Source organism: Grampus griseus (assembly GCF_964374135.1).
Source record: "Grampus griseus genome assembly, chromosome: X".
NCBI classification, from domain to species: Eukaryota; Metazoa; Chordata; class Mammalia; order Artiodactyla; family Delphinidae; genus Grampus; species Grampus griseus.
In genome coordinates, this window is record NC_138999.1 from 14,571,100 (window position 1) to 14,584,842 (window position 13,743).

At 51.7% G+C, this 13,743-nt stretch overlaps 1 protein-coding gene across 1 annotated transcript in view; it reads right to left on the reverse strand.

Annotated features, from left to right (window-relative positions):
- Positions 1 to 4,633: 4,633 nt before the first annotated feature.
- RAI2 (retinoic acid induced 2) overlaps positions 4,634 to 13,743 on the reverse strand; it is a 60,058-nt gene continuing 50,948 nt past the window's right edge. Inside the window, exon 2 of the mRNA XM_082681140.1 lies at positions 4,634 to 6,943. Coding sequence (XP_082537266.1) covers positions 5,339 to 6,919 — 1,581 coding nt within the window. The 5' untranslated portion in view covers positions 6,920 to 6,943 and the 3' untranslated portion in view covers positions 4,634 to 5,338. The remainder of the gene's footprint in view (positions 6,944 to 13,743) is intronic.

Genomic DNA, 13,743 nt, shown 5'->3' on the forward strand with positions numbered 1-13,743 from the left:
AGCCATCACGGAGTCCTTGCAGTTTCACCGTGTTCGTAAAGTAATGAGGCATCCCTTCAGAACCGGCTGAGTGAGTGCCTGCCCTTTTTGTGACAGGGAGTGGTCTTGCTGAACCCCGTTGACTAGGGAGAAGCTTCTAGAGGACCGTGTTACATGCTGGATGAGTGATGGCCCTTTGGACGGATGAATGGAAGTTCCCAATAACAGTTTCCTGGTCAGATCAGCCCTGAGGTAGTAAACCAGAAAATATGAACGGTGCCCCAGAGATCGGAGCTACAGATCTCTCTTTCTGCTTGTCTCCTGATTAAATTCATTCTTCAAAGCATTTTTGAGCTCCTGCTGTGGGCCAGGTGTTAGACAGATCCTAGAAATAAAGTAGAGTGGTTCTCAACCAGGGGTGACTTCGCCCCCAGGGTACTTGTGCCAATGTCTGCAGACGTTGGTGTTGTCACAGTTGGGGCAGGGGGAGGGGTGATATGGGTAGCTCGTGGCTAGAGACCAGAGGTGCTGTAAACATCCCACAGGACAGCCTCACGACAGAGAACCATCCAGTCTCAGATGCCAAAAGTGCCGAGGTGGAGAAACCTTGAGATACATAAGCTTCGGTCCCCACTTGCAAAGAATTTGGTCTGTTCGTTGTGGTGCTTCTTAATATGGCTTGAAATGTGTCCTAATGAAAATTTCTGCACTGAAGAAACTCTTCAAGTTCCTTATTTGAAGAGTTAGAAATAAAACTGAATTCCTGACACCATTGGGGACTGACAGCATGGTACTATCAATGTAAAGGCTCATCGCATTCTTACCAATGGACTGGGTTATCAAACCTCAGATTTCAAAAAATGATTTCGCAGAGGGAGGACAGGATCCAGGTGGCCTCTACCATCGTTACCAGCAGCACGAGCCTATGCTTTTGAGTGTCTATACAGAATACAGGTGGATGGAAAATAACCTACACGTTGCGTTGAGGTAGTAAACCTCAACAGTTCACCCCCTTTAACTTGAACTTGTTCATAATTTTGGCAGAGCACGGCTAAAATCTCACTTTGCTGAAAAACCCCCTGGCCTAATAACAGCTGCAGATGGGTTATTTGCAATATTTTGGAACTAGTTCTTTCAAGTGCTCATACACACTACTTGCTATCAAATACCCAATATGGTAATTAAAATAAAATCTCAATTTATTAAAACGGCACCCTGAAGACCTCAAATACACCTTATTTTGTTTCACTGATGTGGGAGGTCAGTTATTTGACCTGGTGGTAGGTAGTGGGCTGTTCTGGAAAATTGCCTTTTCTATTTAATGAGGAGTAAAGTCGGCCAGAACGACCTCTAACGCTCCCCCCCCCCCCCCCCCCGGTAAAGTTTTCAGCTTAGCAGCTTTTGAGTGTGGCCTCTAGAGGCTTGGCATCCGCACCCTTCAGCTTGAAATCTCCCCTTTACCGTTGTGCCAAGTGCTCTGGGCGTTCCAGTTAACTGGAATGGTCTTGAAAATAATTGAAAAAAAATCTGTAATTCAGACTCGTCATTAATTCATACTGGTTTTTGCCCCCAAAGGATCCAAATTCCTGTGGGTTCATGGGGCTTCAAACCCAATATTTAAGAATCATTGCAAAGTACGTAGTTTTCAGTCGGTGATGCTTAACAACTGAGGCAGGAGGCTCTTCTGAGCCTCAATTTTCTCACCTGTAAAATGAAATCTAAATCCTTTCCTGCTTTATTAATTAGGCTATTTAAAAAGATAATGACTAAATTGACATACTCTCTCAGTAATCGGCAACCTTCTTCCTCCCTTCCTTCTTCTTGGACTTGGGAGTTTTTACCATTGCAGACATATTGTTTTCATGCTTAAAGTGTGAGAGTTTTGCCTTTGAATCTAAACAAATGTTTGACCTCACTTTCGAATTCTCTACTCACTGTCAAGGACTTCCTTGGTTAGGATAGTAACTGTATCCTCTTTAAATCTTTCTTTTTTTTTCCCTCTAGATCAACTAGTTTTTACTTTACCAGGAGGATCACTACCACCAAATATGAATGTTAGTAACTTGTTCCAATTTTTTTTCATTTCTGAACTGAAGCCAACTGAAGCCATCTTGACAAGTCTGAGCAAATGTCAACATTCCTGGGGACTAATCATGTTTCCTGAAAGACTCTGAAAAGCTGTTCTTTAGGCTAGTTGGCCAAAACATTTTTTTGAGAAGAGATGGGAAATTAAGTCATGAGAAAAACCCTGATGGAAATCCTGCATGGCTGAAACCTGAAAGTAGGTTAGCTGGAGACGGTTGTGAGGCGTGGGGCACTTAGAGTGACCATAGCTGGCCAAATCAAGAAGAACCATGATGGGGCCTGATTTTGCCAGTGGCCTCCTCTATGCGCCCTGTGGGAATCACATGTCTCAGACCAGGAAGCATGGGTCCAGGATGATGGTTCTTACTTAAGGTTTGTGTGGAAGGCTGCAAACTTCTGACTAGGAAGGGAGAGTGGGAATTGAGCCACCAGGGATGAACCGTAGGCTCACTCCGGTGCGACAGCAGGCCCTTCGCCCTTCTCTTGATTCCCTAGCGAAGAAGATTCTGGTTTCCACCAAAGGCTGAGAGGGGGGCAGGCAGAGGGTGTCACGGCCCCTGTAGCACAACCCTGGTCCCAACACAACACTCTTGTGTCTAGGGTTCACAGATCTCATTGAGCAGGTCTCCCAACTCGACAGCCAATCCCCACCACACAGGCCTCTTTCCAAAGACCCCAGTAATGACTGGCAAGGCCCATGGATGGGCACGGCTGGGGTGGGAGCAGAGGCCTGTTCCAGGGCTGGGGGATGGCCCACGCTGGCTCAACACCCACGGTTGGCGGTGAAGCCAGCATTTCTCACCCAACCAGAGCTGACATCTGAAGAGAAACGGGCATCTCCAGATACAACAAAGAGGAATTCGCAGCCTCATGTTTATAACGTGATTACAGGTTACAGATGCCTTCCTTTCCACCTAGATGTCACTCAGTCAGCTTTAAACACTTGCTTCTAAAGGGCAAATTGAGAATTCTGTTCCCTCAGAGACAGATGAGCGCAGCTTTTCCCAGTACATTGTGAAGACAGGGGCCCTGCTGGCTGGTGCAGAAAGGCCGCCTAGCACTGCAGGGGCAACAGAAACTACCACAAACATGGTGAGAAAAGGCCAGCAGGTGAATGGGAAACGCTAGTGCCTAGGCACATCTCTGTTGGTTGTATATGAAACTGGAATGCGCACGCCATGCTCAGGAAGCATGGCCAGAAGCCCACAATGGGAGTAAAACTGGAAAACATGGCTCCATGCAGAAGCTTAAAGGATGGAGTCTGGCTGGCGTAAGAGAACGGGACTAGTCAGCCTCACGAGAAGCAACTATTTGGTTATTTCTCATCGTGTCACACTTTGAAAGAGAAATTTTAACAACACAGGCAGAGAGCAGGAAAAAGAAAATCCATTATAGGGGTATGATACAGGACCAGCTACAACTGTAACCCTATACACGGAGGGCCTGGTAATAAAAGAACAGACTCGCAACTGCTTTCCCTCCTGTTCGTGTTCACAGTAACAGCTGGATACATACTAATTGCAAGAAGTGAAAGAAAGAGGCTGAACTTTAAAAGCAGGCATGCTGCAATCAGTCTCTCACCGGCACAATTTCAGACCCAAGTGTGCTGCGCCGCCTAGCAGGTCTATTTTAAACGCACACTCACGGTTCCTCGTTGGTATGGATGGCTTCGTGCTGTTCTCTCCTTCCAGGTGCATCGCTTCTGTCCGTCGAGAGGTGGTTTAACGGCGGGTTCTCAGCCTCAGTGCTGTGGACATGGGGATTGGATCACTCTCTGCCCTGGGGGCCGCCCTGTGGGATGCTTAGCATCCGGGTCTCTGCCCACCAGGTGCCAGGAGCACCCCCCAGCCCCAAGCCATGGCAACCAAAAGCGTCTCCAGGCATTGCCAGATGTTCCCTGGAGGGCATGATCACCCCCAGTTGGGGATCACTGAGATAAACTAGTAAGGAATGGCTTTCTCTTCCCTCCTCGACCCCACTCCCAAACATCTCTACCCAGGGCCGGGAACTTGCGTGAGACACCTCCTAATCCACTGGACTGTCCTCTTGTTCTGAGTGGCCTTCGGTAATACTTTTGACTTGCAAGACTATTAGTCATTCAGAACAGTGCTCCTACTACCCTTGAAGAGAAAGTCCTTTCAGCTAAATTTTGGGAGGAGGGAGGAAAAGAAGCAGGTAAATTTCCCTTTAGAGACATTTGTCTGTTTTAGTCTATGGAAGGTTTCAGACAGAATTCTGCACATCCAGGGTCTCTGTGAACATGAGAGGGGGGATTGGGTACTTGAAACTCACCTCCCCACCCCCTGCCTTTGCCACATTTCTACAAATGAAGAAAGGGGCCAGAAGGGGAAATGACTTGCTCAAGGTCATACATATTCCTAATCCTCCTTTTCTTTTTTTTTTTAAACATCTTTATTGGAGTATAATTGCTTTACAATGGTGTGTTAGTTGCTGCTGTATATAACAAAGTGAATCAGCTATACATATACATACATCCCCATATCCCCTCCCTTTTGCGCCTCCCTCCCACCCTCCCTGTCCCACCCCTCTAGGTGGATGGACACAAAGCGCCGAGGTGATCTCCCTGTGCTATGCGGCTGCTTCCCACTAGCTAGCTATTTTACATTTGGTCGCGTATATATATGTCCATGCCACTCTCTCATTTCGTCCCAGCTTACCCTTCCCCCTCCCCGTGTCCTCAAGTCCATTCTCTACGTCTGCATCTTTATTCCTGTCCTGCCCCTAATCCTCCTTTTCTGAGGACATAGGCCAATATGATCCTTCTTTGCCCAATATGCCCGAAGAGCTTCGGTCTCTAAACACGGATAGCTTGCAGTGCTTCACAAGCGACAGTTTTGGCCAAACCCTGCCAGTTCAGGAATGCAGATTTTATAAATGATAGAATACTGCAACCAGTTAGTGCAAACAAACATTTATTGTGAAATATTCATCCTACCCTTCATTAGGTATTACATCATCAAAGCACTTTGTGGCAATGAAAATAGCTTTTTTACCCCTCTGATTCACCCAATATTCCATTAAAGCTGCAAAAAAATGTGCAATCTGCTTGAAAAATAGGTTGCTCTTATTTACTCATTTGTGAAAAGTCAAAAATTAAAAAAGAAAATGAAACTTGCTTAGAGCCAATTTGCCTTCCCGCTTCCCAGCTACTCCCCAAAATAATTAACAAAGATAATTTGTTTTAAATGCCTTTTTATAAAACCAATGCACCTTTCCCCATATTATAATCATAAAAATTTTAAAAAGCCGTTATTTACTTCCTTGGAAAAAAGGTGGCCAGCCGTTGTTTTTTGATTGGGAGCATGTGTATTTCCTGGGAGTTCACTTTCTTTAACTTTATGCTCCGGTTTTTGACGGGTTTCCTAAGGGGCTCCGCGTTTCCCATGGACTCTTCTCCTGGGCTGTTGATGTCATAGCCCTGAAGCATGGAGTCTTCTCTTTTGAAGGAGAAGTTTTTGGTGGACACCCCCGAGAGGCCTTTGATCTTGCCACAGAAGATGGTAGGCACAGTGTCTTCCACGGAGACGATCACCTTGGCCGCCTGGGACTCGCTCACAATCTCAATGTTATTTTCAGCCTTGACCTCACTGCTGGGCTGGCTGGGTGGCTCGGCGGCAACGCTGCTGCCCATGTGACTATCCATCGCGGCTGAGGCCTCGTGGGGCGTGGCAGGGGCAAAGGGCACTTCCGTGCCACTGGGAAGTTTCTCCATCACAGTGTGACCTGGGCTGTCCGCTGACCCGCTGCTGTCATACAATGTCTCAGGGGGGGGCTCAGATTTCCGGTGGGCTGCCAGTGACAGGTCTAGGGCTGCATCTTCCTGGCACATCGGGGGACTGACTTCGCCAGCCTTGAGCCAGGGCACCGACTTCATGGAGAGATCCAGGGCCTCGTTCTCACTCCCCATCTTGATGACGGTGTGGCGGCCGAGCTGGAAGTACTCCCTCGGCGGGAGGAGGTCGAAGGGCTTCAGTTCCTCCTTCTGGAGAGGGGTCTGAGTGCCTTTAAACGGGTGTAGGCCGAAGGAAGATGGCGGCTTTCGGAAGCTGGGGCTGAACTTGGATTCAGAACTCTGAGGCACTGGGATGGGGATGGGAATGGGGACCGGCACAGGCAAGGGGACGATCACAGGGTAGGGAACCAAGAGGGTGGCTGGCGGGACCAGGGGGGACAAGGGGGAGTTAAAGGGCTGGGGGGGCACAGGGGCGTATCCCGGCGGAGGCTGACAGGGTGGAGGGCCGAGAGCGCCCTGCGAAGGAAACAAATTCTGGAGCACGGCTTCGAAGGGCAACGTGGGCTCCTGCGGCTGGCTGGGGATCCTGAGGTCCAGGAGCTGGGGCTGGGCCTCGGGGTCCTCGGCTCCCTGGAAGAGGTTGCTGTGGATGGCGCTGGAGGAGCACGGGGCCTCCTGTGGCAGGACCAGAGGGGAGTTGAGGTGCTGGAAGACGTGCTGCTCCAGCACCACCGGCAGCTGCACGGGGCCCTGTGTGGTCATGACGTAAGTGGCGTTGCCGTTAGGGTTGAGCTCAGGCGCGGGGCTGCCCTCCACCTGCATGTGAATGGGCATCACCACCGGGCTCTCCCCGAGGCACAGGGGCTGAAGCACGGTGGCCGCTACCTTCAGAGCCATGCCGCTCTGGGACTCAGCCGGGGGGTTCAGAATGGACGGGGCCGGCACGGTCACCAGGGCCTTCTTTACCAGGTCGGTGGAGTTGATGTTCCAGGCCTCAGTGGTGATCAGCTGGGCCATGCCGTTCTCCAGTCTGTTATTGGCCAAGGCAGGGGAGGAGTCGGTCATGTCCATGGAGAGGTTCTGGGACTGCAGATCGTCCATCACTCAGCTCTGATGCCACTCGGCCTGCAACACAGAACACACCATATGAATCTTCCTTCTGAGACTATAATTGCCTTGAGAGCTCTCTCTACATCTTTTAAAAGTTTCCACATCTTAGTTAACCGGGGAGCACACCCATCTCTCTGCGTATACATACATGTTACAGATATTCCCTAACATATACGAACACACCCATACGATCAGCTGTGCGTGGACAGCCCCAATTTAACAGACGATTAAACTATAAACACAGATGATGTAATGACTAAATAGCCAAGTACGGTTAAACAGAGTATTGTGAGGCCGAACACTCCCTCAGCTTATATGTTTAGCCTGCGACAAACACAAAGTTTCATTCCACATCGTTCTATCGGACAGTTAAGATATGCGGGGATTGGACTTGTTCAAATTCAAATATGCAGCAAAGACTTACTTTCCTTTAAGAAAAAAAATAGAACCCTGTCACGTTAGAATATTGTATGAAATTGGAAGGGGGCCATCCCAGTTATGGAAAGCATTTAAAAAACTCTTTGTAGCAGCAATAATTCTTCCAAAAGAGGCTTGATGAGAGGAACAGCAGTGTATTTATACGAGGCTCATTACAGCTGTCTCCCTCCAACCAGTGACACCCCCTTTCCTCCAGTAATAGGAAAAGCCACGCCAAGGAGTGAAGACAGGATAACTTGCACGAATGCTCATTGGGTCCAGCGTCACTGTTCCCATTCCGTCTGTCTGACCTGTGACCTCTCTCTCCTAACTTCTAGCTGTCAAGAGGAACACATGTTGACGAACCTAGGGCCGGGGAAACGGAACCCTTGTTGGAAACAAACGTCCTCAGAGGTGAGATATACTTTCTTGATGTCCGCGGCACCACTGGCCACCTCCTGAGAAGCCGAAGAAGCCCAGCGCTGGTGCTTCCTGGAGGAAGCAGGGCTGCAGCTGCGATATGGCTCTCCATGGAAACGCGTCCATATTTAGCCTTGTTACCATGGAGAAGGCAGGCACCATGTCTAACTCGGGGATCTGTGCAGCCCTGGAGTCTGGTTGGGCTCAATAATAATTCAATAATCCTCAGTCTTGCTGGGCAGGCCTTGGGCAACTCCGATTCTTGACCTCACCTGTCTGAGCGGTCTAGACTTTCGTCCTGGGGTCAACTTGTCCTTCTCTCCTCACCCCGAAATTACCAACACAACCTCCACAACAAGAGAGGTGGCCCAGCACACCATGGGAATAGAAATGAACAAACGAGGCCTCACTACAGGAAGGCAGCTTTAAGAAATGAACAACTTTGTGATATTTCCAGACAATCACAACGTGTCAAGTGCACAGAACAAGGAGTTTCTCTGAAGCAGGAGGAGGGGAGGACAAGGGGAAGGATGCTGTGCAGAGAACCTTATGGAGAAGGAATGGTGAGTGACGCCCTCGGCAGGGCACACTGCGGAGCCTCTGAGGAAGCCCGTCCCCAGGGAGCCTGAGGGGGCTTGCCCCAGCTGAAGGGCCTGGTTTTTCCTGAGAGGACTGCTCCCTGATTCAGCCCAGAAAATGCCGTGCCTCCAGTGCACCATTCATTCATTCTTCCATGCATTCATTCACCCACCCAACCAATCAATTTGCTGAGCGCCTACTGCCTGCCCAGCGCTTTGCTGGGGGCCGGAGATGCTGTCATGATCTTGAAGATGCTCCTGCTTTCATGGGGATTAGAGTCTACCGGGGCTGCACGCCGTTGATCGGACAGAGACTGGCTAGCATGAGAAGGCGGCAGCGTGAAGCCAGGAGGGGCATCAGCCTCGGCGGGACAGAGCTCTGTCGGCCACTCACGGACAGCCCTTCGAAGGCCTCCTCCAGAAGGGCCACCCTGTCCCTCACAGTGGCCAGAGCCCAGGGCGGGGTGGCAGAAGGCTGAAGGGAAGCTTGGGCGGGGCTGGTGCGGACAAGGACAGCAGCGGTCAGAGGAGGTACCGCGGCCACCAGTCCGGCCCGTGTTTCCCGCGGCCTCGGGACTACCCGGCTGTGAGGCTGCTTTCTCATGACAGGCTACACGTTCTCGGCGCCTCCCCGACCGGCTCCCGGCACATACCTTCGGCTCCGGGGGCGGCTCTCATCTCTCCCCGCGCAGCCTCACTCCTCTCCCGGCCTGGCCCTGGCCCTAGGACTGCTAAGCCTCCAGAACCTTCCCGCTCAGAGTACGAGGCCGTCCTGCCAGAGGTGAGGGTGCCGCCCACAGGGGGCGCTCAGTGCCTTTAAACTCTCGCCATCGGGCCCCTTGCCGGGGCCTCAAGCCTCTGGGGACAGGGCCGGGGCCAGATGCGCTGCGGGACGGGCCAGGATGCAGGTGGCAGTGTGCGGCACCTCGGGGGCCAAGGGCAGGGCTGCCACCCCTGCCTCCTCCCACGTGACAGCTTTGCACCTGCCTGATGACTGAGCCAAGCAGGCCCGGGGAGCAGCCGCGGTCACTCACCTAGAGGCCTGCTGAGACGATGCCCGCCGCTCCCCACCGGGGACTGAGCACCCGCTCCGCGTCGCGTACCACGCGGGGCCCAGGACTACACTGCCTTCGTCAAGCACCCTCCCGCCTCCCAGGGGGCTCTTCCCCTCTTCCGCCCCGCTCCTCCTCCCCTCATTCACCCTGACAGCACGCCCCCCGACTCTGGGTCAGCAGCTGAGGGGCCGGAGCGGCTGTCACTGTGGTAGGAGCCAGTGCTGGAAGCCGCAGGGATGCCCTGAGGAAAACAACCAGCTCCTGAGATGAGGGTTCACAGCGCAAGTCTGTGTTCCTGAGGACAAGCCAGAAGCCAGATGCCGACTGGAGAGGTCGTGTCACAGAAACCCCGTAATGCTCATGCTGAGGGAGTGCCGTTTCTTCAGAGGTGGCTGGGAGCCTTTTGTTTGGGTTTTTCAAAATATTAAATGGATTTAAATGAGATCGGCCATCATTCGGCCTGCACCCATTACCCCCGGGGGTATGGGGCGGGGCGTAAAGGGAGGGGAAGTGGGCGATCTGGATCCGTGGGTGCTGGCGACCCTCGCTCTCTTGGCGCGTGGCCAGTTGCCTATGCGCCCCCCAGATGGAGACCCTGCGGAGAAGCCTCAGGGCACAGAGCAGCTGGGGAGGTGAGGAAGGACTGTCTGGGGCAGTAATTGGGCTCAGAGACCTGTGGGGTCACAAAATTGCCACCTGAACCCCTTGTCTAACTATCACGAAGATCTAAGGATACCAGAGGCACGTTGTCCCCAGGATCTGCCCCTCAGCTTGGAGTCCTCTCGGGCCTTGACCTTCACCCAGCCAACTCCTGCTCACCTGTCAGACGCTGGACTCTCATCCTCTGAGATCTCCCCCAACCCCACTGAGCTCCCACAGGACCCCAACTTACCTTGGCAAGTCCTGAACCTCCCCCTCATACTGGCATTGCCAGTATGAGAAACCACTTTCTCACCCGCTCATCTTTATAACCGTAGCTGGTGAATCCTTTCAGAAAGGAGGGCATGAATGAGTATCTAGGCCTTTTGCAGCCTGGCGTTCTCATACCCAGCGTCTTGTCACATTTATAGAATCATGGCATACCAAGACTGGCAGGGACATTAAAGCTTACATCTCTGTCCTCTTCCCGATCTTTTTTACAGATGAGGAAACCGTGACCCAGAAAGGCTAAATAAAACTCGCCAGAGGCCAGTTATCACAGAGGTCACCCTGCTCTTGGTGTGGAGAGAGCAGAGGGTCAGGCCCACAGGTGCCACGGAGGGGAACATGGCAGTCACCCACCTTCACCAGCCAGGGGGAGACTCCAACGACGAGACAGTAGATGCGAAAGCACTTTGTGGACAGTGAAGAGTCTGACACGGTGACCTGTGAATGGATTCATCCTAGGGTCCCGTGTTTCTCTGACACACACGGACAAAGAAAACCAAAGCAAAGCGACACGTGTGCCGTTTTCCTGATAAGGAGTTACATTCGTGAAGAAGCCAACCTGGGGCCCAACTCCCAGGCGGTAGGTCAGTGACCCGCCCCACATCTGCACCCCACTGGGCGCCCTGCAAGTCGAGCCTGCCTCTCAGGCCTCCTGCCTCCAGAGCATCGCACAAAGGACTCAGTTTACCTTACAGGCTTCCAGACAGGTTGACATTTTTTTGACAAGGATTCATTTATAGCTTAATTTCAAAAGTGAAAACAGTTGACCACTCAGATAATTTAGAATACTCTCTAGGTCGTAGAGTCCATCTATTTCCCTGTTGTGGGCATTTAACACCTAATCTCTCTCTCCCTCTCTCTCTCTCTCTCTACACACACACACACACACACACACACACACACACTCACACACTCAACTTAATACCCTCAGCTACATCCTAAATGATCCCATGGGGACCCCCTGAGGAGCCTGCACCGACTCCAACTGAAGGAAGTTCAGAATGTGACTGTGAACCCCACTCTAACCCAGGACAGGATCCCCGAGACCGCCTCACGCAGAGCTTGATTTCTGAGCTGGGAATTTGGACAAAAGCCCTGTGGGCATGCCAGGAGCCCTATATCACCTTCTAGAGAGGGGCCTGATTTTGTACCGTGAATTGAGAGCATTTTCACCACAGAAACAACTATCAAGACGACCGCAAGGCCCCTGGTCTGCAGCACCAAGCGCCCCTGAGGAAATGCTTGAGGACCGGGTTCCTAGGTCTGGTGGGCAGGGTCACCTCGTGGTAACGCAAGCCAGGGGCCACTGGCTGCCTGGGAGCCCTGTGAGGACCCTGGGACCACTGGAGTGAGGTCACGTGGAAGTGAGCTCAGCCTCACGGGAAGCAGTCTTAGTGATCTGGGCACATTCCACCTCCAGGACCTGGATGATCTAGGGCGGGCCATTCTGGAGTCCCCTGGTCCCGATCCTGGGGACACCCCCTTCAGCCCGAACAGCCTGCAGATGTGACCTGCCCTCCTCTTCCCCTGAAGTCAGCCTCACCTAGATATTTTACCAAGATAAATTTCTTCCTTTAAGACATTCATTTTCAGGACTTCCCTGGTGGCGCAGTGGTTAAGAATCCGCCTGCCAATGCAGGAGACACGCGTTCAAGCCCTGGTCTGGGAAGACCCCACATGCCGCGGGGCAACTAAGCCCGTGCGCCACAATTACTGAGCCTGTGAGCCATAACTACTGAGCCCGTGAGCCACAACTACTGAGCCCGTGAGCCATAACTACTGAGCCCTCGTGCCTAGAGACCGTGCTCCACAACTACTGAGCCTGCGCTCTAGAGCCCGTGAGCCACAACTCCTGAGCCCATGAGCCATAACTACTGAAGCCTGTGTGCCTAGAGCCCGAGCTCCGCAACGAGAGAAGCCACCACAATGAGAAGCCCGCGCACCGCAACAAAGAGCAGCCCCCGCTCGCCGCAACTGGAGAAAGCCCGCGCACAGCAACGAAGACCCAACGCAGCCAAAAATAAATAAATTTATTTTAAAAAAGACATTCATTTTCTGAAAATATACCCCGATACTATGTGTTTTCCAACTGTAAAATATCAACAGCTTTGGTCTTTATGGAGCCCGTGGGCAGCCATCATTTTTTCAGGTCAGAATTGGATCGTCCATGTCCGTGGAGCAGCAGCACTACCTGAGAGCCTGCTAAAAATGCAGAGTCTCGAGCCCCACCCCAGACCACCTGAATCAGCACCTGCATCTCGACAAGCTCCCAGGATGATCTGTGCGCACGTTCACATCTGACAGGTGCTGGCTTAGCTCCGGTTCTCAACCTGGCTACACGTTAGAATCACCCAGAAGCTTTAAAAAATACTGATGCCTGGGTCCCACCACCAAGACTCTGACTTAATTGGTCTGGGGTACAGCCGGGGCATTGGGGTTTTGAAAAATACCCCAGGTGGCTCTACTGTGCAGTCAGAATGGCCTTAATCCAAAGGCCAGAGAACAAGGCACCTGGTCAGCCAACCTTCTTCTTAGTGGCTGATCTTGCTTCTTACTTCACAGAAAAGACTAAAGCCATCAAGTCCGGAATTCCCTCAACTTCCACCCTGGCCGTCACAGAGTCTTCCCATGTGCCCCCGCCCCCGGGAAAAAGTGAGGTGTCACTCCTTCTTGCAAGGCTGACTTCCCAGAGACCTCTGTAAGTATCCTCCCCCTCCCAACTGCACCTTATTCTAAATCTATTTCTTGCTTTCGATCCAGCACTTAAAACTACGGCCTCAATGATCAACCTAATGGTGTATAAAAGTAACCAGCCACTTACTATGAGTGAAATGAGCAAAGCATGACTCGCATCCTTTAATACAACGTAGATATGGTTTCACCATTCAGGACCTGATATGCACTAAATATCTAAGAAGTAATTCCAACTGGGTAAAAAATGGTTTTGCTCTCCCCATAGGGCGTAATGATTGTCAATTACTTGCCCCAATGATTAAATTTTCTGAGCTTCAGACATCAGCACAGGGCGTTTCTACTGAAGCTGTGAACATAATTATCACATGAATGGATTCCCAAATTGGCTACGATACGGCGAGTACACGAAATAGTCACCTGGCTTACAGCCGATTGCCTTTTCCACGCAGAGATCTCCACGGCCCTCCGAAAGGACTAGGACAACCCAAGCTAGCTTTGGGAACGAGTCCCCAACACGTTGCTTCATTTATTAAAACGGTGGTGGCCATGCAGCTCGTGACGAGTCTCACCTTTGTGAAGGTGGGCAGCGGCCGTGGGAAGTTCTGCCAGAGAGGACTGAGTGAAAATCTTAGCTGTGATGTGATGTGATATTGGTGAAAGATGGGAGCTGTGAGACAGTCGGGCAGGAGGAAGCCTCGAGCCCGAGCACAGTACACTGGCCACT